The sequence below is a fragment of the Strix aluco genome, chromosome 2 (genome assembly GCF_031877795.1).
Source record: "Strix aluco isolate bStrAlu1 chromosome 2, bStrAlu1.hap1, whole genome shotgun sequence".
In the NCBI taxonomy this organism is placed as follows: domain Eukaryota; kingdom Metazoa; phylum Chordata; class Aves; order Strigiformes; family Strigidae; genus Strix; species Strix aluco.
In genome coordinates, this window is record NC_133932.1 from 77,955,167 (window position 1) to 77,982,473 (window position 27,307).

General features: G+C 41.9%; 2 protein-coding genes across 11 annotated transcripts in view; both read left to right on the top strand.

Moving 5' to 3' along the window:
* The window catches only part of TMTC4 (transmembrane O-mannosyltransferase targeting cadherins 4), a 71,860-nt gene extending 58,993 nt beyond the window's left edge, over positions 1–12,867 (top strand). For 5 of the 8 annotated variants that reach the window (XM_074815371.1, XM_074815369.1, XM_074815370.1 and 2 more), the window contains 2 exons: positions 7,182–7,251; positions 7,769–12,867. In XM_074815371.1, the coding sequence (XP_074671472.1) occupies positions 7,182–7,251; positions 7,769–7,920 (222 nt within the window). In that variant the 3' untranslated portion in view covers positions 7,921–12,867. The remainder of the gene's footprint in view (positions 1–7,181; positions 7,252–7,768) is intronic. The other 3 variants (XR_012622003.1, XR_012622002.1, XM_074815368.1) reach the window with 3 other exon arrangements.
* Positions 1–27,307, top strand: part of GGACT (gamma-glutamylamine cyclotransferase) — a 52,978-nt gene that overhangs the window by 5,342 nt on the left and 20,329 nt on the right. Inside the window, exon 1 of one of the 3 annotated variants that reach the window (XM_074815380.1) lies at positions 14,087–14,165. The exons of the other annotated variants lie outside the window; for them this stretch is intronic. The gene's annotated coding sequence lies outside the window, so the exon portion shown is untranslated. Of the gene's footprint in view, positions 1–14,086; positions 14,166–27,307 lie in introns of those variants that run through there. 3 annotated transcript variants of the gene reach the window in all.

Here is a 27,307-nt window from a genome sequence, read left to right on the forward strand (position 1 = left end):
ATGGCCGGACCCAAAGAGTTGTGGTGAACGGAGTTAAATCCGGTTGGTGCCCGGTCACGAGTGGTGTCCCGCAGGGCTCGGTTTTGGGGCCACTCCTGTTTAACATCTTTATTGATGATGTGGACGAGGGGATCGAGTGCACCCTCAGTAAGTTTGCAGATGACACCAAGTTGGGTGGGAGTGTTGATCTGCTCAAGGGTAGGGAGGCTCTGCAGAGAGACCTGGACAGGCTGGAGCGATGGGCTAAGGCCAACTGTATGAGCTTCAATAAGGCCAAATGCCGGGTGCTGCACTTGGGCCACAACAACCCCCAGCAGCGCTACAGGCTTGGGGAGGAGTGGCTGGAGAGCTGCCAGTCAGAGAGGGACCTGGGGGTGTTGATTGACAGCTGGCTGAACATGAGCCAGCAGTGTGCCCAGGTGGTCAAGCAGGCCAATGGTATCCTGGCTTGTATCAGAAATAGTGTGGCCAGCAGGGACAGGGAAGTGATCTTACCCCTGTACTCGGCACTGGTGAGGCCGCACCTCGATTACTGTGTTCAGTTTTGGGCCCCTCACTACAAAAAGGACATTGAATTACTCGAGCGTGTCCAGAGAAGGGCAACGAAGCTGGTGAAGGGTCTGGAGCACATGTCGTACGAGGAGCGGCTGAGGGAACTGGGGTGGTTTAGTCTGGAGAAGAGGAGGCTGAGGGGAGACCTCATCGCCCTCTACAGCTACCTGAAAGGAGGTTGCAGAGAGCTGGGGATGAGTCTCTTTAACCAAGTAACAAGTGATAGGACGAGAGGGAATGGCCTCCAGTTGCACCAGGGAAGGTTTAGACTAGATATTAGTAAGCATTTCTTTACAGAACAGGTTGTTAGGCGTTGGAATGGGCTGCCCAGGGCAGTGGTGGAGTCCCCATCCCTGGAGGTGTTTAAGAGTCGGGTCGACATAGCGCTGAGGGATATGGTGTAGTTGGAAACTGTCAATGCTAGGTTAAAGGTTGGACTAGATGATCTTCAAGGTCCTTTCCAACCTACATGATTCTGTGATTACCCAATATGAATTCTAGCCTCTTTGCCTCAGACACTATCTAAAATAGAGATACAAAGATTTGCTAATCCCAGATTGAGGATGAGATACATGGGTAATCCCATGGAGAAACAGTCCATACATTGAACTTTCTCTTGGATACGGTGGACCAGCCTGCAAGTGGTACCTCAGCATTAGCTACTTATATATTTACAAGTAGTAAATAAATGTAATGGAAATCATGAGAATGAGTTGTTTTCCAAAACAAATTGTATGAGCTGACAGAGAATAAATCATACACAGTTAATATATTTAGTTGTTTTAATTGACTCCATAGTCACTGATTTATGTATATGATAGGGACAAATTAACAATCAAAGAAGTTTTTGGTATTCCTCAGAAAAACACCATTTACTGAACTATGGCTTGGGGGGGGTTGATGGCTTTTTGATAGTGATAATGTTAGCAGCACTGAAGGAACACAATCAGTATATGCAAAGAAAGCAAATTTTATGATGTGAAACTTCTCCGAATAGATACATTTTTCCACCAATTACTTGTGTCCACTTAAATTTCTACAGTCCTCATCAGCTGTGGAGTCATGACCTGTCTGCATGTGAAGCCAGGGCCTGTGACAACCCAGCACTTGCTTTTGTTTGTCTTAGTGACGCTGTTAGACACCCTGTTACTGTTTCTGTAGACTGGCTGGGTTTTCTTCTGTACACTCTTTTCTCTCTCCACCTGAGACTGTTGTAAAATATGTATTTTAGGTTACTTTAACAAAGTTCCAGAAGGATACAAATTAATATCCAGAATGTATAAGGGATGAGATTATGGAGGAGGTAATTGCTAGAACTATTTTGGTGAGTCATGACTGTGAAAGAATAGAGGATTGTAGAGTTATTCATCAAGAAGAGTATGCAACATGAGAGAACAAAGAGCATTTATAATGAAATAAGTAGAAAAAATAAGTTGAAAACAAGCTAGAAAACTTCTCCAGGTATAGAAGAAACAATTCAGTCTTAGTGTATTTAAAAAATTAAAAAGGAGGTAGTGGTTTTGATTGCTAGCTCTGAAAGGTCGTTATGCTACAGGGGAATGTGTTGGAGACAAAGTAGAAATGATAGTAGGGGAAAATTAAGCTTTCAAGTCAGCATCCTGAATAAAGCAAAAGAAGCAGTGGAGCCCAGGAAAGAAAGCAGGGAGCCAGTGAGTGTTTTAATAGTTCAGTATGGAGTAATAGGTTTGCATAGAACAAAAAACTAGTCACTTGAAACTGATGGCTTTTAACAGAGAATGCAAATTAAGGGGATTGGAAAGTGGACTCACCTACAAAAGGGTATGATCTCAGCAGCTGTATTTCGCATCACCTGGAAAGAGGAGATACAGGGTTTTTTAAGAGGGAGAATGCTAAATGACAATAAAAAGCATGGAAAATTCAGATTTCTTGTCCACCCCCTCACCATGTGAAAACAGAGAAGTGGGAGCCCATGTAGTGGATGGAGATTGTCAAGGTGATGGAGGTAATTTTCAGAGGGTTGCCTGGCTGTGTCTGATGTGTTGTATAACCTCAGGCATTTCATTTATTAGGTTACTTGTTACGTGTCTGTATAAAAATTGTTACTGTATTGGCTCTGTTGCCATAAAGTAAGATTTGTTCTGGGTTTTTTTGTTATCTCTTATTTTAAAAGACACTGAGTCAAAAAGGTTTTACTATGTTATGAGAGATTTCCTTCCAATAAGCACACAATATTCTCCTTCAGTTTCAAATCCACTTTGATTTTCAGCAGACGATGGTTTTCCTAAGTGACCAAAAAAACCCAACCCTTTATGATTTCTGTTTGTATCTACTCATGAATGATTTATTGTTCCAGAAACAAAAGCACATGAAGGATGAGCTGTTCTGGTGGTTTTGTTTTGGTTTTTAATTAACATCTGTTATACCAAGTTAGAGTTGTCCTTTAAATGCTTGTTCTTGTCACAATGGATAAAGAACCAAGCTATCTTTAGTTCTTTGAAAATACGTATGCTGCATTTTTGTTATATATACATCTATGCTTTTTCTGTGAAAAGTACAATAAATTGAAACCATTCAGCATTTTTTGTATTTGAAATAAAGCCAGGCTACAATTTTGTGCTGTGGCCTTGGCAGCAAATGGAATGCAGTGTGCTTACCCAAAGTCTTTGATATATGCAGTGTGCAAGTTTCTTGGCAACACTTAAAGATTTGGTGAGATACAGCAATCTGAAGTATCACCGATGTACTGGAATGTATATTTACTCTATATATCTACAGTAATATGAATATGATGCACCTTAAGTAGCCTTTAATCAGACCGTATGCTTCTACTAGCTGCTGAGCAAAGCAGCAGTGATAAAAATGATTTCAGCATGTAGCTGAAGATGTATGGTAATGGCAGCCAGCTCTGAGAATCAATTTCATTAAATTTTCTGGGAATGCATTGCACATGTTGTCCCTTCGTGCTTCAGCAGTGAAAGGATGAGTCAATGCATTAGGTGCTTCTCCTTTATGTAGGTGGCAACTTTTAGGCATAAGACTGAACTAACTGGACAGCACATCTTTCACTTTGGTTGCTGTTAACCTATCTAGTGAGGAAGATTTACCTACTAGACAAAAATACTAAAATTTACAGTGGGGGACTTCTGATTACTACATGCTTTCAAGTGTCAATCCACAGGCTTGGACGGTTGTATGAAAAGAGGAGGTTATCTTGCAACACCACTAGACTTGACAAATGTTTGAGTCTCAGTATGTTTCTCAGGTGACTGAGTTAAAATCATAGAATAATTTTGACTGGAAAGGGCATCCAGAGGCCATCTAGTCTAATCCCTGACCCAAACCAGGTCCATCTCCAGTTAGATCTTGAACACCTCTATGGATGGAGATGCTAAAACCTCTCTGGACTGCATCTTCCAGTGCTTGACCACCCTTACAGTAAAAAAAAATTAAAATTGTTTCCTTTTATCTAATTGGAATTTCCCATATGCCAGTTTGTATCCTCTGTGTCACATCCCATCTCACAGACTTGTGAGAAGAGTCTGTCTCCACCTTCTCTGTATCATCTGATCAGATAGTTGTAGATATCAATAAGGTCTCCCCTTCATCTTCTCTTCTGAAGGCTCAAGAGATCCAGTTCTTTCAGCTGCTCCTTGTATGTCTTGTGCTCCAGCCCCTAACCATCTTGGTGGCTCTCTGCTGGACTCACTAATGTCCATGTCTTTCTTGTAATGGAGAGCCCCAACCTGAACACATATTCCTGATGTGGTCTTGCAAGTGCCAACAAAGGAGAAGGTTTACTTCCCTGGACCTGCTGGCTGTTGCTTCTGCTTAATACAACCCAGGGTGTGGTTGGTCATCTTTGCTGAGAGGGTATGCTGATGGCTTTTATTCAATTTTCTGTCTACCAGGCCCACCAGATCCATTTCTGTAGAGCTGTTTCCTAGACAGTTGCCTCCCAGCCTGTACCTTTGCATGGGGTTATCCCATCCCAGATGCAGGACTTTGCATATGCTTTTGTTGAACTTCATGAGATTCCTGCAGTCCAATCCTGTTCAACATCTCCGTTAATGATCTGGATGATGGGGCAGAGTGCACCCTCAGCAAGTTTGCAGATGACACCAAACTGGGAGGAGTGGCTGATATGCCAGACAGTCATGATGCCATCCAGAGGGGACCTCGACAGGCTGGAGAAATGGGCTGGCAGGAACCTCATGCAGTTCAACAAGGGGAAGTGCAAAGCCTTGCAGCTGGAGAGGAACAAACCCAGGCCAGGCACAGTACATGCTGGGGGCCACCCAGCTGGAAAGCAGCTTGGCAGAAAAGCACCTGAGTGCCTTGGTAGACACCTGACTGATTGAACATGAGCCAGCCATGTGCCCTTGTGGCAAAGACAAATAATGATATCCTGGTTTGTGTTAGGAGTGTTGCCAGCACGTTGAAGGAGGCGATCCTTCCTCTCTACTGGTAAGGCCACACCTGGAGTCCTGTGTCCAGTTCCCAGAGAGCCATGGACATACTGGAGAGAGTCCAGTGAAGGGCCACAAATGTGACACAGGGACTGGAGCATCTCTCCTATGAGGAAAGGTTGAGCCTGGAGAAGTCTCAGGGGGAGGACCTCAATGTATATAAATACCTGAAGGAAGGGTGCAAAGAGGATGGAGCCAGGCTCTTTTCAGTGGTGCTGAGTGACAGGACAAGAAGCAATGGGCCAAAACCAAAACAAGGGATGTTCCCTCTGAACATCAGGAAATGCTTTTTTACTGTGACTGTAACCAAACACCGGCACAGGTTGCTCAGAGAGGCTATGGAATTTCCATCCTTTGAGATGCTGCCTGGACATAGTCCTGGACAGCTGGCCCTCTTTGAGCAGGGAGGCTGGACCAGATGACCTCCAGGGGTCCATTCCAACCTCAGCCATTCTGTGATTCCTGCTAGTTCATTTCTCTGTCCTGTCCAGGTCCCTCTGAATAGCAGCTCTCCCTTCCAGTGTATTGACCACTCCCTCCTCTTAGCTGCTGTCTGGAAAGTTTCTGAAAGTGCATTCAGTCCCACCATCCAAAATATTAATGAAGACACTAAATAGTATGAGTTTCAGAGAGACCAGTGCATCCAGGAACTTTAATAGTCTGGGTATGAGAATGCTGGAGCTGCTGGTTATGCCAAGGAAAAGCAATGCTAAAACTTGCACTATGCAGTCATATACTCCTTAAATTTCCAGACATCTGGTTCCCTTGTTCACTCCTATCCAAGCACTCCTTCTCCTGAAACAGGATGTCCTGCAAAAGGATTTGTCAAGAATCCTAGAGTTTGTAATTTCCTTGGCCTGAGAAGATGAAGGCACTTTCTGCATCAGTCTCTCTTGGCTTGAGAGTGGCAGCCTCAGCTGTGCTCAGCAATGCTTTGAAAGGAGCATGTAGTTTGGCTTTGAATTTGGACATACTGGGAAGTTCTTAAGTCACTCAAAAGTTGAGTGACTCAATCTTGACATCAGAAATTTCCTGTCCCCTGAGGAACCCTTACAGAGACTTATTTCATGCTTCACATGAGAAGATGATGGAATCAAAAATCTGGCTGACAGGTTTTATTTTGCAGTAGAGCCTGTGTTGTGTTTTGTGGATATAAGTAATAAAAGCTTAGCACAAAGGAAAGGCCTTTTCCCCAGGTTGTTGTTCTCACATACCTCAGACAGCAAGTATGTGCATTCAGACAGAAGTCTACAACACTGAGGTAATTTTATCTTCAGGTCATTTGCATTGAAACTGAATGGGCAACTTTCCCTAAAACACATCACAGCATATAGGTCTATGTAAAAATCACTCTCTAAAATATCTAAACTTGCATGCAAGTGAGTAAATATGCTCCATTTGGATTGGCGGGGTGTATCTTTTTAAACTTCTGCAGGAAATATGCTCTGGAACAAAAGTATCTATATTAGCAGCTAGTTTGGAAAAAATAAAAATGTTTGAATTAGAGAATAAATTTAGCGGTAAATTGTTCCCTGAATATTTGGTGAGGAAGCTCAGGTTTTCTAAGAAGTACTCAGATTATCAACAGTCTTAGGACTGTTTCCACACTGCAAGTGGGAATATGGAAAAGATAACTTGTGAGGAATATTTCAGTTGGCTTTATTTTTTAAATAACAGGCACTCAGCTACTCTTCACCGAGAACCATGCTGAAACATCTGTTTGAAAGGGCCTTACTGGAATGCCCCAATTTTAAATGCTAAAAACTGTTTTAAAGGGAAAGGTGTCTAAAAGCAGTTTGCTCACATACTGAATCATATTATCCTTAACTTGATTGAATAAATAGGGAAAATGTCAGTAGGTGATGTTTGAAAGTATTGTAACTCTGCAAAAAAAGAAACAGTTTAAGTTAACTGCTTTGCAAACTTCAGGAGGGCTTAATCACTCTGCTAAAGTAACAGCAGTCTGTGAAAGCATGGCACTTATTTGTAGCATTATTACTGTTTTCTGGAGGCTGTAGTCACCTGAGCTACAGGATCACGCAGGCTTAAAATATATATATGGTGATATAGATATGGCATAGTTTGGGATGGTTTTTAATTACAATTGTGGGTAAATTTAGCATTATGTTATATACTGCAACAGTAGACTGTCCTGTTGACATGTTCTTCTAAATTATTCAGGAATCTGAAGCTTTGTTCCTCAAGGCAATTAAAGCAAATCCAAATGCTGCCAGTTATCATGGTAATTTGGGTAAGAGCCTTTCTAACTCTTATCAGCTGTATTGTTTGTTTGCTTCATATTCATTGTGTTTAAAAAGAAAAAGCAATCTTTTGAGCCTTCTTCCTGCTGGGCAGATTTCTATTTTACTTCCTAGAAAAACTGCCAGCCAGAAGAACAGGGCACTAAACCAGAAAAGCTGTCACACGATATGACAGATCAAGAGGGCTGCACAATCCAGCCCAGAGGTAGCTGCACTTCAGTGTCTGCAAATTGGTTCATTTATGCTATGCTTGTAACCCGCAATGAGCTCACCAGATAAGAGGGCCCATTTGTGGCTGCAATGTAATTCATTCCTTCATCATTCCCATGCCAGTTCTGCTCCCAGGCTTTGCTCCTGCATTTGGCAACAGAACAAGCAGCTACTGTGCCACCAGCCAGCGAGAGACCCTCACTGGAAACAAATGCTTTAATGTTGTTTTCCAAGTGATTGGCAAGATTGCCTGTTATTCAACAATATTGCTAATGAAATTCCTTATTGATGTTCCAGCTGTGCTTTATCATCGCTGGGGAAATCTTGACTTAGCAAAGAAGCACTATGAAGTCTCTCTGAAGCTTGATCCTACAGCACCCGGGACCAAGGAAAACTACAACCTCTTAAGAAGAAAACTGGAGCAATTGCAAAAGAAAGGCGGTGCCTGATGTTTCTTTTCAGGTTGTCTGTGCATGCTGTTTATGATTAATGTTACATGGGTACTTTTGACCATGTAAAGGATTCAGTTATTATTTCTCAAAAATAATACCACCACCAGCACCACACACCTGAATGTCCAGTTATGCCCTCCTACAGATCCTAACACTTCAGCTTGAGGGATCATTTTATTTTTACTCTTGAACTGCTTTTAAAGTCCCTTAGAACATTTTTATAGGTATATGAAAGCAACACAGATGGAATTTCACAGCTTTCACTTGTAATTTGATATCTTCATCTGACTTTTTAGTAGCAGGATGAATATCAGAAGGCAGTTTTATTTCTGAAAGTGATTCTTAAAAGAAGGGCAATTTCCTGTTTAAATCCTGATCTTTTCAAGTGTGAGGAATATCTATCCACTTCAGTTTTATTACTGCCGCCTTCTGCCAGTCCTGCAGAGCCAGCGGAAGAATGGATTCTCTCTAGCAATTCAGTCTGGTTGTGTAATTTGAGTTATGCCCTTGTTCTTGTTTCTGGCTCCACCCTGTGAAATGTCGGATTTGTACAGGAGTAAATGAGGACAAGGATTTGACCATAAATGTTTGTCAGCCAGTGCACTGCTCAGGTATGCTTGGTGGAGAAAATACACTTTGATTAAGACAGAGATTTTAGCAAGCAGCAAAGGAAAAAGAAGTGTGAGGCGACAGAGGAATCAGCTAGAGTTTCTGTTCTCGCAGGCAGCCTCATCTAGCATCGACAGCTTGGGCAACAAGTCAGAACTGCTTTAGCTCCTGTGGCAGGTCAGTGGTCTAAATACAGTATAGCATCTACAGGAGCTAATTCCTGTGTTGTCAGGCATTTGAGTCCTTTCTGGTTAACGAGATTACACCTTTCAGCTCCTATATTGTTGGTGAATAAGGAGAGAATGTCTGTGAAAAGGTAACTGGGCAGAGGACCTGACCTTGGCTGTTGATGTATTAACTGGAAGGAACTCAGCTTCACCTTTGTCTTCTGTGGCACATGTGTTTGCTGAAGTGGCAGTTAAATAAGCATAGCTGTTAATGCATAAACTGATAACATTTATGTGGGATGATTCAGAGATGGTATATATTGATACGATCTCACTTTTCAAAACATGCTATGCTTTAATACACGTTTAAACTCTGGCTGTCCAGAGTTGTTTGTCTTCTGCTAATATTTACATTCCTGCTTCAGGAAGTCGACACATGTCTATTTATTTGTTGGGGTTTTGTTGGTTTTTTTAAGGTTGGAAGATTGCTATTGGATGTGAAAACTGATGAACTTTACCTCTCTTTTCATATTCCTTTATTCTTTCCGATCATACTGCCCAGAAGAAACTGATCAGTGCAGTATTTGCAGCTTTCCTAATTTGTCCAATGATTATCGTATAGGAGATTGTGTAATGTTCTCCATACACAAGTCATCTATGAGAGGAACCATTTAAAGTGTCAGGAATGCCTGCCATAGGACAGGATATCACGTGACCTTGCCATCTGTCCACCACGTAACCATTCTACAATATGCTACTTTTACATTATAAATTTGCTCAGAAATGACAGTTGTTTCAAGAACCAAGTGCGTCTACAGAGCTCACTGCAATACTGCAGAGCTATCAAAGCATCCTCTGACAATGCTAGTTTGGGTACTACAAGTAGTACAGCTACTTTAATGTAATATTCTTGCCAGACTAACTGTAAATCAGGCCAGTAGGGCTGTGGCAGTGTGGTGCTGTCCACAGATTTGGCTTTGAATGAATGAATGCGCCTACATTATATAGTGTATTGCCATACTGATTTTAGTTGAAGTACCAGAGGCATGTATTGTGCTAGTGCAGTGCTCCTCTCCTGCAAATACAGCCTGTTTCTCAGCAGGACTAATTAGTTCATATAGGGTACTAAGTTGATGTAATTGTTTCCATTTCTTCTGGTTTCAGGACAGAATTGTCAGAGCCTAGTTTCTGAATGTATTTGCAGGATATAAACATGCTCTTTGGTAAGTATCTGTACTGATCCAGCAGAATGCTGCACCAGTATAGCTAGTCATCTTCTGATAACCAGCATAGTTTAGTCAGTACCAACTTTTGTATCTGAAACATGCTGAAATGGATACACCCTTCAGTACAAACAGCAGGCTTTTAAGGCTTTCCATACGTAGCCTGTTACGCCTCAGATATAGAGAACACTTAGCTACTTCAGTCATGAGGTATTAAAGAGTTGGAATCTGGCTGGATGAGCTAGTTTATAGCAAAAGACAAAAGTGTGTAATATAATCAGGTCTTTTCTGTATATTTGGAATATGACATACTGAGTTTAAATTATTATTCTCATCGTGAAGTTCACATGTATAGTTTTCCCTGTTGCCTGCCATATCAGCTTTACAGAAATCCACTTGATCAATATTATGTATGGGGTATGAATTCCCTCTATGTCATTATAAACCAAAGTTGTTTTAGGAATTCCATTGTGGAAGTCAGTTTGTCCTTCTACTTGAGTCTTAGATGGAAGTGACATGCCAACAAATTGGACGTTTTGTTGGAATTTGAAAATGGTGTTTACAACACAGACATCATCATTTCTTCTTGATTAATTTTCTGGCTACCTGTGTATATTTTTGTGAGGCTTTATTTGTTTTATATAATTTTCAGTGCTACAGAAATTCAATTGTATGATGGTAGTAAGAAGGATACACTCATGTCTGAACGCAATGTTGAGGCAGAATTGGGTTCAAAGGAAGCGACAAACAAAACTGCTTTTTTAATAAAAATTTCCTTAAGACTTTCAAGAATCCTAAATATTTTTTTACTTTATTTTCAGACATATCTTGAGAGTGCAAATAATACAGTGAATTTTATTAATATGGTTATAGTGTTAATCTTTTGCTTGTTTTTTCATACCTCATAACTGACTCCTGGAATAGTACAGAACACACAATGTGGAAGAGAGAAGGGTGAAGAAAAAATGGTTTTGTACGTAACTGTTGTTACAGACATTGTTGGTCTTTCCAGCGTGCTGGACTTTTTCCTCGTGTTATCTTTCCACCATTGCTAATTACAGAAGTAAGTTTGCTGCTTATTAGCTGGCCTGCTTGATTCCGTAGTGAAATTAAGGAACCTGGATACATTTTTTTTTTTTCAAAGATTGCTTGTTCAAATACAGTTCTGAGGAGAGAAATACAGAATGATTCAATGCACAGAATGGAGTCAGAAAAATATTCACAATGACTGCTATGAATGACAGTCTCTTTTCACCAAAAACTTTCAAGGGAGATCCCTAATTGTATGTTTCTCTCATGTTTAGACCAATGCCATGGACATGAATTTTCCTGTTATTTAATTTCATACTTAGGGTTTAAACTTGAGAGATGTGGGTTGTGTGTGTGTTTATAAGCACTCGGAAATAAAAATCTCAATACTTTTGAGTGGTTTCTTAAAAATATTGGGCCTATTCACTGGGAACTTGTTTCCTTCATATTTGAGATACCTGCATCTGAGCTATTTATCCTGGTTTCTCTGTATAGTCACTGGGGAAAAAAAACCCAGGTAATCTGAAACATGATTCATCTCCTAAAGAAAGCATCTTTGGGATGTGAGGCATCATGTACTTGAAGCAGGTATTCCTCTTCACTAACTTCAAAGGGTAACTAAGGTGATCATCTTATATATATGAAGAAAAACTCACTGCTGCTTTCATTTGAAGTAATGTGGTCCCATACACCTCTAGCGTTCTCGTACATTATCTGCACCAAGAATATTAAAAGACCGGCATTGAAGAAAATTGGCAGGTGCTTGCCTTGAGAGCCAGAGAGTCAGAGTAGCTGGATGAGGGAATGAGATTAGACAGATTAAGGGAGTTTTGGTTTCTGCAGACAGGTAAATTTGTATGGCTGATAAAGTATCTGGATGTCAAATCTCCCCCTACGGAAACAACATTCAGGTCCAGTTCGATCCATTGTTAGCCTGTCTATGATCAGAATAAATGGTAATAACTTCTTATTAAATTGACTTGTGGTGTCCTTCACTTTGTTTTAAAAGCGCTCTAAAGCAACTGTAAATTTGCAAAGGTGAGATTTTTTTCTTAAACGGAAGCTGCTATTTCAAGCTGTAGTGTTAGAATGTTAAATGTGATAGTATAGCCCATTTCTGTATGGTGGGGTTTTTTTACTTTAAATATCTTTATTTGCTGGTTCCTGTTTGTGTTCCACATTTCATGTGAGCACAGGTACATATTTACATACCTATCATTACATGTAGATTCCCATGTGATTCTTGATTTGCCCTTTCACTGGATAGTGCTTCCCTCCACAGCTCTTGATCTGTCTCTATCAAATATGTGTTTATGAGGGCATGTTTAACTGGGAAAGACTAAAATTTGCTAGAAGCAAAAGTGAGATCCCAGGGTTGAATTCCTGTGACGTAAACACCGAGGGAGCCATATGTCTGTCATATACCACCATAAGCAGCAGGTACCACTAGTAGTGGCCACTTCAGGCTGTGTGCTGGGCTCCATGATAATGTGAAGCAGTTGTACATAGCCATCATGTTATAAACACAGCATCTTGGAGCCTGTGCTTTAAGGAAAAAGGACTGTATAGCCACTCTGAAGAGAATGAGTATAGCTGCGTGTGCTGTTGAGCGCTGGAGGACTGATTACCTTCGTATTAGAAAGCTGCACTTGCAGTGTTGTGGCATGGCTGTTCAGTGTGTCAGTGACGATATCTGTCAAGTGGTTCGGGGCTTTTTAAAATAAGTATTTTTGTTAGAAAAAAATCCCTACAGATACTGAGATTGGTAGCTTGTGATTGCCGAGTTGAACTGTTTTTTTAACGTAGTGTTAATCATTTAGATTGCCAATGGTATGTCTGATTTATTTTCAGCTGAGCAAGTAAATACATTTGTAATGGAGCCATGTAATAAATCTGCATTTTGCTATCTTTTTGCATAGATTTTGATTGTGACGGTGGTGTTTATTTTTGTAGTAAGTTTTCATTCGAGGTTCTGCTATAAGCTAGGAAGAAAACCTAATGGGCATGGTAGACTGCTACTCTGATATACAAGAAGACATTCTTCCCTTCAGAGTAACATGATTTTGCACAAGAGTGTTGATGTTGAATGCGTATGCCTAAAAAAAAAAAAAGGAGCACTTGAGGAAGGTGATGGAACACCTAATTTATTAATTCAAGTTCTAAACCAATAGACTGTAGAGGAAAAAGCAGGAGATACTGCCTCAAAGTCTGACCCTGCTTTAGAGCTGGAATAGAATCATTGAATGCTAATTGTGTAAAAAAGGGAATAGCCTGTAACGGATGCAACCCAACTTTCAATTTACCAACTCTTCAGGGAGGAGGGACTGAAACCAAAACATTACTTGCTGTCCCAATAACCAGGCTAGAGACTGGTGCTCATATATTCTGGGTAAACAAGTCCCAAATTGTTCAGTGCCAAGCGGAGCATAAGGGTATCCGACTTATTCCTCCTGCCCGTGTATTCATTTTCTTACAGTGATGTTACTGTCTGGAGTCTTGAGATGCTTTGCTGAAAATCAGACGGGTCCCTACAGAGCCAGCTGGAGGGGGTCCCCAGCTGGGCACTGGGAAGCTGCCTGAAAAGGGGGTAAACAGAAACTTGGCATATGCCAAGTTTTGAAACTTTTGCTTCAGCGGGCTCAAAATCACTGTCTACAGCTAAAATCCCTTCTATAGAGTAGTCAGTATCAATATTATTTCAAAATAATAATAAGGGGGTTAAAAAGTTCTCTAAAAACCGAATTTGCTGCCTGGGGTAGTTCCGGCCTCCCCGTGGGGAGGCCCCGGCCGGGGGCTGCCGCTGTGGATTTTTTCGCTGTTGCGGTGCTTTGGGGAGCGGCTCCTCGCGGGGGGCGCAGGGCGCTGCACCCCGCGCCCTTGCTTTCGCAGCTGGCAGGGCCTGCCCCGCTCCCCGCCTCCAGGCCCCGCTCCGGGCCTGCCCTGCCCGTGCTCCGGGCTCCCTCCTCCCCGCCAAACACGCTCCGTCCCTTCGGCAACCGGAGCGACTCGGGTGAAGGACCCCAGCTCGGTGCCCCGGCTGGCGGGAGAGGGGGGGGGGGGGGGCGGGGAGGGAGGGAGGGAGGAGGGGAGGCCCCGCCCCGTGGCCAGCCCCGCCCCGCCGCCTACTCCCCAGAGAGGCGCCCCGGCGCGGGCAGAAGGAGGCGGCCGCGGGCGGGAGCGAGCGAAGGCGCGGAGGCACCGGCAGCCCTGGCGGGTGAGTGTCGTGAGCGGCGGCGGCGGCGGCGGCGGCGGCGAGGGAGGGCGGGCGGGCGCTAGGACGCGCGCCGCCGGGGCAGAGCGGGGCGGGGCGGCCCGCCCTCGCCGCCACGTGACGCGGCGGCGCCGCGCGGTTCGAGCGGCCGGTTCCCCTCCGCGCGCCCCCCTTCCCCGTGACGCTGCCGCCGCCGCGGAGCCTCCTGGCGGCCAGTGAGCCGGTGGCGGAGCGGCGGGCGCTCGCGGCGGGGGGCGGGTCTCCGCGGCAGCCGGTGGGCGGCGGAGGGGAAGCGGGCGGGCGGCCGCGCGGGGCTCGCCATAGGCCGCGGAGGGGCAGCGCTCCGGGACGGGCCCGCTGACACCGGCGGAGAGCACCCTGCGGCGCTGGCCGGCACCCCCGCCTGCGGCCGCCGGGCTCCGCGCCGGGCGGCGGTGGCGTTGCGGTAGCTGCGAGCGGCTCGGCGCCCTCCGGCCGCTGGGCCGAGAGCTTCCCCGCCGGGCGCCGCGCGGCTTGGCCCGGCTCGGCCCGGCCGCGCGGTCCCCGCGGCGGTGTGCCTCGGCAGGCCGCGGCTGCGGCGCCGCTGGCGGCTGCTGCCCCGGTACGGCAGAGAGCACTCGGGAACTCTGAACCCCGAACAGTGCTGACGGGCCGAGGGGCTGAGCGCCTCGCCTCCTCCCGGTGTTCGGGTGCTTGGAGCGCCCTCCAAAACAAAAGTGTTTGTTATGATCCAGATCCTCATTTCAGTAACATACCTTTATCTTGGAAGGATTAGTGACGTGGGTTTGGAGAACAAATATCTAAACTAGAGAGAGAACAGAAAGAGAGTAGTTCAGGTATCATAGCTGTAGTTCAGCTGTGACAGTTGACGTCTATATCCTTACAAGATAACACTTGGGAGCATTTATCTTTTTGCCTGCATTGCCTGGACCGGGTTGCAGTTTTTTATCTTTTTTTATCCTCTTAAGGGTTCCCTTTCACTGTATTTTCATTTCCTGTTTTTTTCTGAATCCTTTTCCATTTTAGAGCTATGTAAACCTTTTGCATTTGATTTAAGATTCATTTAGCTGTATCTGTGTTACCTCCAGACAATTAACCTCCTCATTTTTTGCTTCAGGGCTCTTTAATTTGCTACTTCTGTAATTTTTGCCATATCAAGGTAGCAACTTATATAGAGCTTAATGTACAGAGACACAACTGTAAATATCTCCAGGACCGAGTTGTTCCATGTAGGACTGTGAAGAGTGGACTTGTTTTATATACTCTCTGGCTTAAGCAGGCAGTCAACCTGGAAAAGCAATTTCTTGACAATTAAAATTGTTCATTGTGTGACACAGGCCATTAAGAGAGGCTTTAAATTTTGCATGTCTGAATGAAAAATGGACATATTTCCGTCTTTCTTCTCTCCTCCTCATGAGAAAAGCCTTAAAAACTTGGACTGTGTCCATAAAGTGTATATATTCTTAGCTAGCAATCATCTCCTGTCCTTGCTCCATCATAGCTGTCAGTCATATGAAAACTGATGTGTCTTTTTACCTCTGTATTATAGCATTCTATTGCCATTGGCAAATAAAAGCTAAACAGAACAGATGTCTCTTGTTAGTATCTGTCTCAAAATCTCAATTGTCAAGGGTGTTACATGTTAAAAAAATGGACTTCTCATACATTGCTGATGTTTAAAGCTCTGCATCCTATTGCTGACAAATATTGACAACTTAGTATGTCATACTTCATTTTGCTTGGGTTCTTGCTCCTCGCTTTCCAAATCACTGTGGTGTTCTGCATCAGCTTTGCCAGCAAGTTTCTTTGAGCTTGTTCATGAGTTTGAGACCACTGGAATATTGAACAAAGCTTCACTCGGTGACAGAAGAGAGCGTGTCATGTTGCTGATAACCGTTATGTCATCTGCTCCTTACGATTTTTCTTATGGTGACTTATTTATATGTGTGATCTGAGTTTTTTGCTGATCATTTTCTCATGTCAATTGAGGGTAGAAATACTGCTTTGAACCCTTCATTTACTGCAGTGTCTGCTTTTTATCCTTTAGAAAGGATCATCATGTCAGTTCATGCTTTCCTTAGCTGATTTTTGACGTGAAAAACTATGTGCCTCCGGAGAGTACAGAGCACAAGCCAGGCCTGGTTTTGCACCAGGCATCCCGCTGTCTCTCCCAGCCACTGTTAACGCTGAAAAAGTGTTGTCTAGTGTTGGCTTTAGCCCTGCTCTGAGGAGGAGGATGGGCTACGTGACCTTCAAAGGTCCCTTCCAACCAACATTCCTTTGACTCTGACCGTACATTTTCATGACTCCCAACAGTAATCCAACTATCTATTTCAAAAGATGCTTCCTCTTGAAAATTACTTTCATCTGACTGCTGATGTAACTGCAATTTTTGTCTGTTCCGCTTCTGTTGTTCAAATGGTTGAATTTGTTCTTCCTGGGAAGCTTTTGGGAAGTGAGGTTACATGACTGCCTGATCTATGTTTTGAATTTGTGAGTGTAGGTATAGGCACAAAGGTGCAGTCGTGAGCGTGTCATGAAGTGAAAGAAGATAATAATAAATTCCAGGGGGGTGTTGTAGCATTTGCTTTCTGTTACTAGCTTTGGTACGCTTTTACTCTCTGATGGATTAGTCAAATTATTTTTCTGTGTAATCATAAGCAGCATTGTTAGTGTTCATAGCAAAAAATACATTTCATTTTTGTTGTCTCTTTTTTTTGAGCAATGTACATTTTGGGTTTTTTTTCTATTCCTACTCAAGTCTTAGTGTATATTTCTCATGCTCTAAAAGCATGTGCTTTTCATAGTTGAACCTGGTCAGATAATTTTCATAACTCTTGATTTAAGTAGAATTGAATGTGAAACTTGACATTTTAAGTGATGTGGACTGCTTAAGCAGAGAACACGTGTCATGATAGGATGCATTTTCTGTATGAACTGATGCTACCTTTCTTTTTAAATATTTTTTGCAGCATTCTGACAGAGTGGTTAAGTATTACATAGGTAATAAGAGGGGAAATGGATGGATGTTGTCATGTCATTGAGTTTGCAAATGTAATACCTTTTTCATTCTGTCTAAAGAGTGTGCTTAATACCTTTTTTTCTTCAAAAATAAACTATTCAACCAGTAGTAAATCACTGTTCTTAAATCAAAATCTGTAGCTATTTAGAATTTTCTGCTCTTTTGCACTCCGAAAGTTTAATTACATTTTATGGACCATGTCAGATACAGCTCTCTTTTCCTCACTACCCAAAACTAATTAACGCTAAAGGAGAACAGACTATACCAGGATAACACAACATTCTATTGATTTACTGTTAGAGTGTTTTTCAAGAATGCCCTTTATATTAAGATTTTTGACCACTGTGATTTCTTTAAGTGTGTCAGCTATTTGCTCTTAACATCCTGAGAAAACATACTGAATATCACTGTCACTCCTGATTTCTCCATCCTATAACATGCCTCTTTTCCTTTGGAAGTACCCATATAACCACCTCTCTCTCTCTCTGCAATGTTTTGACTGTAATTGCTCATGTCCTTTACTAACAGCTGGAGTTGCCATCATATTGCTGATGTTCTGACAGAGGTTCTTGGCCACGCAGAATTGCTTTTTCTCATCCCTTCCCTGAAGCATTGCCTTTTTTTAGTGCTGTGTGTTGCCACTGTAACTGTGAGGGAGATCATCCCACCTGTGCCAGGCTTCAGCTGTGCAAGAGTATCTCTACTGGGACAATACTGCAATTTTAAATGTACGTGCTATCAAATAATACCAGAGTAATTACAAGTCTATTTATCTTCTTTCCCTCCACTCATTTTGTCTAGCCTGATACAGTCCCACAACTTTTATCATAGTATAATTCAGGTTGGAAGGGACCTCTGGAGTCTCTAGTCCAACCTCTTTATTCAAAGCAGGATCCCCTGTGTGGGCAGACCAGGCTGTTCAGGGCTTTATCGGATGTGTCTTGAAAACCTGCAGGGATAGAGACTACACAGCCCCTCTGGGCAGCTTGCTTCAATGTTTGTCTGCATCATGGAAACCCTTTTCCTTGAATCAAATCGGGGCCTCTCTTGTTTTGGTTTACACTTGTTGTTTCTCTAACTCCCACATGCACCCCTGTGAAGAGCCCAGCTGCATTTTCAGGATAACCTCCTCGGGGGTATGGGAAGACTGCTATCAGGCCACCCCAAAGCCATCTCTTCTCAAGTTGAACAGGCCCAGTTTCCTGAGCTTTTTTTCACAGAGCAAGTGCTCCCACACCATGGCCATCTGAACTCACTGCAGTTTATCAATATCTTTCTTGTACTGGGGGGCCTGAAGCTGGATGCAGTATTGTAGGGGTGGCCTAATGAGTGTCAAGTAAAGGGAGATCATCACTTCCCTCAATCTGCTGGTTGTGCTTCCGTTAATACAGTGCAGGGTGCTTGTTGCCTTTGCTGCTTTCTTTGTTCAGCAAGGTGTATTCACAAGTCTTAAGGTAAGGACAAGTGAAGTAAATCATGGAGACATCAGAGGAAGCATGGATCCCAGCCAGTGTCATCTCGGCTGCTGTGCTGTACTTCTGTCTGAGTCCTGACTCTCCAACAGCAGACAGGGTTTTAGCTTTCATGTTAGTGAGGAAAGAGATGTGGATGTTCATTTCTCATCACAGGTTTAAAACCCTCACTGTTTACTTACATTTTCCACAAGTCCCAAGAATACTTGTTGGCATTATGCTATTTTCTGGTAACAGTACCATGGACAATTTGAATAGTATTTTGGAATGGTAGTACAAAAGACTTCTCTCTTCTCCAGAATATTTTTTGCTGCATATCTGGACTCAATCTTCTGTATTTTTTCTCTTGCATCTCTCCATATCCTGGATATCAACCTGTATCTCTGCTGCCGCCTTCTGTGTCACAGGGACTAAAAGTTGTCAATGTATCTAGTGAAATATGTTATTTAATACATTTGGCCTTCTGGTAGGCAGACCAGTTTGTGTACAGGACTTTAAATAATTAAGGTTTTATTGTTTCTGCTGACACACAGTGCTGATAAGAATTGTGGGTTTGTACCTCACCACTGCCCTCCTCCCCCTTCATCTGCTTTGGATGACAGACTTGCATTGGAAATGTGAGTTTCTTTCGTAGTTGGTGGCAAGAGATTCAGCTCACATCTCTTTTCATCAACTGGTAAAGCCTGAATGACCAGCCTAGATTCCAAACTTTAGGAAATTAAAGTGAGTTGAATACTACCCTCTGGTTCATAGGAAGTTATTAATTACATTCTTTTTGGATTCTTTTACATTGAACCCAGGTGTTGTTTAATTGCGTATTAAACAGGCTACAGTATAGACACTGAATTTTAGCACTAATATCTAATTTTAATTATGTTTATGGATTCTATCCATTGTCAGTCTTGTAAATAACAGTTTTGTTGTTGCTTGGATCTCAGAATGTGTGAATTTCTCTAGAAATCAAAGGTAACATGTTAGATTATTTCCCGTCGGGAGAAGCACAGTCCACATACACAGTAATACTGAAAGCTAGAAGGAAAATAGAAATAAACCAATTTTCTTTAAAACGTTGCTGAGAAAATGACCTTGAAAGTGAGACTGCAAGTAGTGAGTGAGAAATAAGGGTCTTATTTTGGTTTTGTGTTGGAAGAATGGTGATTGTGGTGGTTTTGAATGATATTTAGACCAAGTGAAGAACAGGGGATTCATGTTAGTTATGTTAGTGATATGAGAGTAAGGCCATGACAGAATTTCATTAGCTAATAGCTTCATTAGAAAAAATGATGGGTTGCTTTAAATGTAGAGGGAAATGATAGGTAGGTAGGCCAAAGTACATAAAGGGCCCTGCTTGAAGTTGTAATCCTCTTGTCTTTAATGTTATTCTTTAAATTACCTCTTTTAATTCTTTTGTTAGCTTTGTCTTTAAGCTAATTTAACTAATTGCATGACCTGCAATTCACTCTGGGTGCTGGAATAAAACATTTCAGATTCTGGTAGCATACAGTATGTGCTTCAAGATTGAAGGGAAGTGTTGAAGGCTGTTTAATCATTGATTTAACATCTATAGTTGCAATTCCTAAACAAGAAGTTACAAAATAATTGGTATCGCAAGAAAGCAAACTTGCAGGCTCAAGTGGTTTGCAAGTCCAGAAGTGCAACTGGAAGATGTTGCTCAGTGAAATAACTGGTTCTGTGACAACATCTTTATAGGTGTCCAGTGAAGGGATATTGGCCCCTTCTTTGGGATCTCCCTAATTTTAGCTTGTAAGACACTATCTAATTGCTCTTCACCATGCAGTCCATCTCCATGCTGCTAGGTACCAGCCTTCTGTTTGTCCTGCTGTATAACTCCTGCCTCCCTTTCGTGATGACATTCTTCTGGCCTCTGTTTTTTATTTATTTTCTTGTGCTCAAGGGGTTATGGGGCTGTACTGGCAATATGTGGAATGAGTGCTGGAATATGCTCTTTTGGATGTATTTACCCAACCCAGCTCACCTGAACCAAGAGGATGTTGCTCTACAGAGAGACAACACGTTCTTGTCAGTGTTTCAGTCTGGGGAAAAATGGGAATCCTTCACAGATCTTGTGAAAAACTCATGCAAAAGGAAGAAAAGTGTTAGGGGGCTAGAGAAGGGGATTAATAACATAAGCATCTATAGTAACAAATTGAAGAGAAGATTACTGGATTCGGATTTCTCTATTATTCAGATTGGATTTAAATTCATAATAGGACTTGCTCAGAGATGTACTGTTATCAGAATATGTGGGTGGAAAAATTGGAGACAACTGAAGAAAAGAGTTTTAAGTAAGAGCAGTTGGGTACAGATGACCAGATGAGGGATGGAAAAAAAAAAATATTACTTGCCAGCTGAGACGTGATACTCTTGGATTTACAGATAGGAGTAAAAGAAGGATATAGGCATTAGGTTTCTTTATTCCCATGACTGCATGCCTGCACAGGTGCTCAGGGGAGATTGTGGATTGAAGAACAACTTAAGTCCAAACATATTCTGGGCAAAGGAAGAGGATGTGACAAGCCTACAGACATTAGAAAAGTGAGGGGAAAAGATTACTAGAGATTACCAAGTGGAAAATGTAATCTTGGAGTGAATATCAGCATTTAAATATGTCCAAGAGTGTGTATCAATTGCTATTGATTTTCTTTGAGGCTGTATTTTAGTGAAGCCATCAAAACTTAGATTTTCTATAGAGTAAGTGAGAATCTGAGCTCAGTGTTGCATAGTATTTTCACTGAAAGGGGATGGAGGACAGCACAAGTATGGAGTGTGGCAACTTGTACTTTGAAGCAGTGCGTTAAAACTACATCACTTTGCACAACACTTAAGTACTGTTTTGTCTTGTGTTGCCTGTGAGGTGTGGAGATACTGTTTGGTAAGTATTACGTTGAGATGTGGGCGTAGTAGAATAAATTAAATTCAGATGGGATTGCACAGAGTTGAGCCTGCACTATATTAGGAAAAATGTATAAATAACTGAGAAACTATATGAATGAGAGAAATGTTTCGACACAATTTATGGAGTGGAGCCCCAGGCTTAATTTTGCTTTAGCTGAAAATTACGTAGGGAATAAATCCCAGCAGGACACTTACCATACACATACACGTTTCACACATCAAACTATTAACCTGCTCCAAGGCTGCAATGCTTGCTGTGATGTAGTTCAAATATACTGCCTATGAAAACTTTCAGAATATGAATCCAGCCATTGGCCAAATCTTACTAAAGCTTTCTGAAGCTCATTTCAAACATGAAAAGTTACGCAAACTTACATGCTTATGAACTTTGTCTGGTTGGGAAGAGTGTCTTTGGGGAAGGTGATATGAAGGGCTCAGGAAGAAGAATCTCTTCCTTCTGTGTACTCTGTAGATAGAAACCTGTTCTCTTAGCTGTGATCTCTATGAGGAGTCAGATTCAAGAGAGAATGAGCATAAAAAAAATCAATATTTAAGATATTTAAATTATATTTTAGGTTAATGATTTCTTTCTTTTGGTTAAACTGACCTAAGGCAGTGGGTCTTATTTCAGGACTTTCACGATTTCTCAGTAATTTGATTATTTATATAGCCATGTGAAGCTTCAGGACACCTGCTTAACAGAAACAAAACATCCTGGAGAAGATAAACAGGTGCAATAAAGAGAGAAAAGAGGTTGGTGGTGGTTTTTCATCTTTCTAGTATGGGGCTTCTTAATGAGATATACTGGCTGGCTGTTTTTTCATCTCTCTTCTATTCTTGTTTATATTTACCTTTATCTTGTCGAAATATCAAGAAATTTAGGTCAAAATATATCTGGATCCATCTGCTCATCTAGTCTGTTCTTTTACTGCTAGCAGTTATTACATCTTTTAATTAAGTATGCTTAATGACAATTTACTACATTAATGGGTGGCATCAAGTATCGTGAATTTTGTACACGATGAACTTGCTAATGCAGAGAAGGGGTTTTTTTCTAATTTCTATATATCAAAACAATTATTTAATCTCTTTAATTTGACTCATTGTAGTCTATATATCTTACCTGTAACCTGTTTCACTGTTGTTTTAGGTGAAAACTCAATTTAGGCTCTATAATTTAGCTGCTTTTACCAAAGGTGTATTATTATCATCACAGTCATATTACAAATACAGGAAATGTTTATTCATTGACATGGTGATTCATTTCCATTTCAAATCTTGTTAATTATGGTTATTCTTTTGATATAAGAATGTTGTGCTCCAAATCTTATGACAGACTTAAAAAATTATAAAGTCCATGACTGACCCTTCAGTTCATCAAATATGTTTTAAATTTTATTTTGTTTTTTGTGGTTGACCATCAATGTTGACGTAACCCGATTTTAAGCAGGGTCTGCAGAGTGGTGCAGCAGACACATGATACTAGAAGGAAGGAGCAGATGATACTGCTTTTAGGGTAATTTGTCTTTCATGACCCTGCCAAATCAGGTAATTTGATTTCACATCAGGTCAAAAATTAATCTGTTGGGCTAATTTTTGAGATTATGTATGGGATGGATTATTTCTCTGACATTCCCCCTAACCCTCTCTGGTTCTCTGCTTGGGCCCATTAAGCCCATCAGCCCAACTACATTACCAGCTGGATTTTTACTTTAGATAATAGTGATGCTTTGGGACTGTGTTTAGGGAAAAGTTTTAAGAAATGTTTTCAGTGACAGTGGAGCAGACAGTCTTAAGATTAATGATTTTTATCTCTTAGCAGGAATAAACTCCCAAGTAATCTTGCACTTCTGTGATCTGTAAAAACTCTGCACAGTATTAACAGCATTCACAAATTTAATATTTACTCAGACAGCTCTTCTTGGATCCCAACTCTTGATTATTTTTGTGCTGTGGGCAGCACTGCTGCAGATGTAACCTTCGTATCATGTTGTCTCAGCTACCACAATATAATCACTTAACTATCTTTCTGAGAAACATGTATTAGTTTACCTTGTTCTTTTTGATAAAGCTTGGGGCATTGCTCTGGATTAGACTCGTATGCATGTGTAGCAATTTACCTGTGAGTCTCCAGTGAGATACCAAAACCAGTCTATGAACAAATGTGCGTGCAAGATTGTTTCCTGTATGTCTATAAAAATAGCAGTATATCTTGTGTACCATTGCTACATTGACAGTTTGAGAAAGATTGCCTGAAGGTATAGATTTTCAATTATTCTATAGCAAAGTGATTTATCTCACCAGCTTGCTATCAATAGAACAAATAAAATAAAGCATGTGCCTATAAACAAAACATAATTTCTATTTTAAAAATCTGTAATAAATGGCAATTACTTCAGAACTACTTGGGATTTAAATGTCTCATATCTGTGTGTTTGAGAAGAAAAACAGACAAAACCAAGGGAAGGCTTGGTTTTTAGATTCAGATTTATAGCTGCCTTTATGTACAGTACATAAAACAGGATGGCTGTCTTGGAAACCATGAAGGGCACACGTGTGTGTAGCTTTCTACCTGAGAAGCAGAAGCTTCAGAGATGGGATGGTAACAGTGAGCTGTGCAGCTATTCTTGAGGCTGTGGGGTGCAGTCCTGGGTCTTTCTCACGCTTTGCCTTCTTTCAGTGCTTTTATCAGCCAGAGATGTACAGCTGGCCTGGCACTGCTCTGCCTTTGAGCCAGACATACTTCGTGTGCCAGATCCAACCAAGCCAGCTTCGTGACAACAGTCTTTGACTGCACCATCTCCTAGAAAGTAGAAAAATTAGATTCATGCCCTCCGCCCCAAGGTTTCTAACCCATTTGGTCTTGTTTGGCCTTTGAAACTGGATCGCAGTGCAGAAAGCAATGCAAGGTTCATGGGGTCACAGAGCATTCAATGTAGTGCCTCCGGATTATATCTCTGAGTGTATCTGGGAGGCGCTATGTGAAGCGACAGTGGGTTTCATTCTCTCTTTTCAGGGTTATTGCTATTTGGGGGAAAATCCTCCAAAATCCAAGTAATTGCATAATGTACCATCTATAAACGGGCAAAGAGTGGGATTTAGAAATTTCTGGAGGTAGCAGGAATCTAATGACTGGACCACAAAATCAGTCTCTTGCCGTCTCCATGAGTCTAGCATTACTCTCCATGCGTAGCATATGAACCAAACTGCCTTTTATTTTTACTTTTTAAAGGAGATCTAAGAGATTGTCATCCAGTTCCTTGGCAAAGGGCAAGTTTGGCAGCAGTCATGTTATTTCTGATACAGATTTGACTGACTTGTTGTTGAGGATAGTCAGCAGTGAAGGATTCCCAGCCTGGATGGTCTAGGCTTTTCCTAGGCATTGTACTTACCAGTGGTTAGTCTTTCCTAATGTCCACCTTTGGAATTTAAGCTTATTTGGTCTTCTATCCAAGTAGATGCAGGAGGAAGCTTACTGCCTCTCTTTTCTATAACAGTACACTTTCATATATTTAAAGGCATGACCCTATATTCTCCAAAACAAGTGATTTCTCTAAAATAAGATGGTACAGTGTCTTTTTCCTCTATAGGTTGTGGTTTCTTGACCTACGATTGCGCTCACTCTTCTTTTTGTCCAACTGATGACATCTCTAAGTATGGTGCTCAAAGCTGGACATACTATTCAATTTGTGACCAAATCATAGCAGGAGATGATGTTCACGTGTCTTAATAGTGATGCGTTTGTATGTAAATATTAGGATATTTTTTTCAAGAGTACCACATTGTTGACTCATGTTGAGTTCAAGATCATTATAACTGCCAGATTAACAGCAGCTCTTTCTGCAGAGCTGGTGTTATGCTAATCTTTCCCCAGATTTTGTTTACGCAGTTGATTTTTCCTGGCTAATCTTAGAACTCTGCAGTGGCCTTACTTGAATGGTGGCTGCTGCAGAGCAGCAGTTGTGCAAGGGCTTGCAGTTGTTTCAGCAGCCTTTTGCATTGTGGCATTAATTGCATCTTTCATGTCCTTGAGTATTTTCATTACCAGTATTTCACTGCTACTAGAATTAATATAACAAGTTTTGTACATATGTCCACTTTTAGATGAACATCTGATAATAGTCTTTCTAAACAGTTTTTTACGGAAGTACCAACAGTTCTTCTTAAATCATGTTTTTCTAGCTTCCTTGTGGGAATATCATGAGCAGCAGTGTCAAAAGTTCTACCAATGTCAAGATAAATAACTAGTATAGATTAAGAAAGATGATTGCTTTTCAGCATCTGCACATCTTAACAGCTGTAGAAGTAGGAAACTACCTCTGTGCATATTCTAAATATTATTTTTTTATTATTAGAAGGTCAGCATCCCTTCTTTCTTCCATAGGAACTGGCACTGGAAATAGTGGGTGTCTCCTTGGTCTGTCTTGGCAGTCCACCGATCAGCCTCACCCAGGCAGTCTGGGCTGGCTCAGCCCCTCTTGCTGAGCACAGGTTGGGCAGGAGATGTCAGGCTACTCTGCTGAGCAGCCCTAGACAAACCTTTTTGACCTCTATATTACTTTACCAGTTGTACTTCTGCTCCTATTCATGTCAAGTTTAAGCACATTCTGATTCAGTGACCACTGAATGCTTTTTTTTTTTTTTTTTCTGAAATGGTAAAGAAGCTGGAAAGAACAAGTGGTGGTGTTATACTAAATATAAGTATAGTAAAAGAAGGGTGGCAAGTGTTTCAGCCACACTGCCCAAGTCGCAGAAGGTAAAGGCAGGGACTGGGAGAAAGAAGAACCACCCACTATATGAGAAGATCAGGTTTGAGATCATCTAAGGAACCTGAAGGTGTACAACTCCATGGGGCCTGATGAGATGCATCTATGGGTCCTGAGGGAACTGGCAGATGAAGGGCCTGAGCCACTGTCAATCATATCTGAGAAGCTGTGGCAGTCCGGTGAAGTTCCCACTGACTGGAAAAGGGGAAACATAATCCCCATTTTTAAAAAGGGAAATAAAGAAGACCTGGGGAACTACAGGCCAGTCAGTCTCACCTCTGTGCCCAGCAAGATCCTGGAGCGGATCCTCCTAGAAACTATGCTAAGGCAGATGGAAAATAAGGAGGTGATTGGTGACAGCCAACACGGCTTCACTAAGGGCAAATCATGCCTGACAAATTTGATGGCCTTCTACGATGGGGTTACCACGTTGGTGGGTAAGGGACGAGCAACTGATGTCATCTACCTGGACTTATGCAAAGCATTTGACTCTGTCCCTCACAACATCCTTGTCTCTAAATTGGAGAGACATGGATTTGATGGATGGATCACTCGGTAGATAAGGAATTGGCTGGATGGTCACACTCAGAGGGTTGCAGTCAATGGCTCGATGTCCAAGCAGTGATGACTGGCATTCCTCAGGGGTTGGGACCAGTGCTGTTTAATGTCTTTGTTGGAGACATGGACAGCGGGATTGAGTGCATCCTCACAAAGTTTGCTGACAACACTGGAGGGAAGGGATGTGCCATCCAGAGGGACCTTGACAGGCTTGAAAGGTGAGCCTGTGAAAACCTCATGAAATTCAATAAAGCCAAGTGCAAGGTCCTGCACATTGGTCAAGGCAATCCTATGCAGAAGTACAGACTGGGTGATGAGTGGATTGAGATCAGCCCTGCAGAAAAGGACTTGAGGGTATCGGTGGATGGAAAACAGAACATGACCCAGCAATGTGTGCTTGCAACCCAGAAA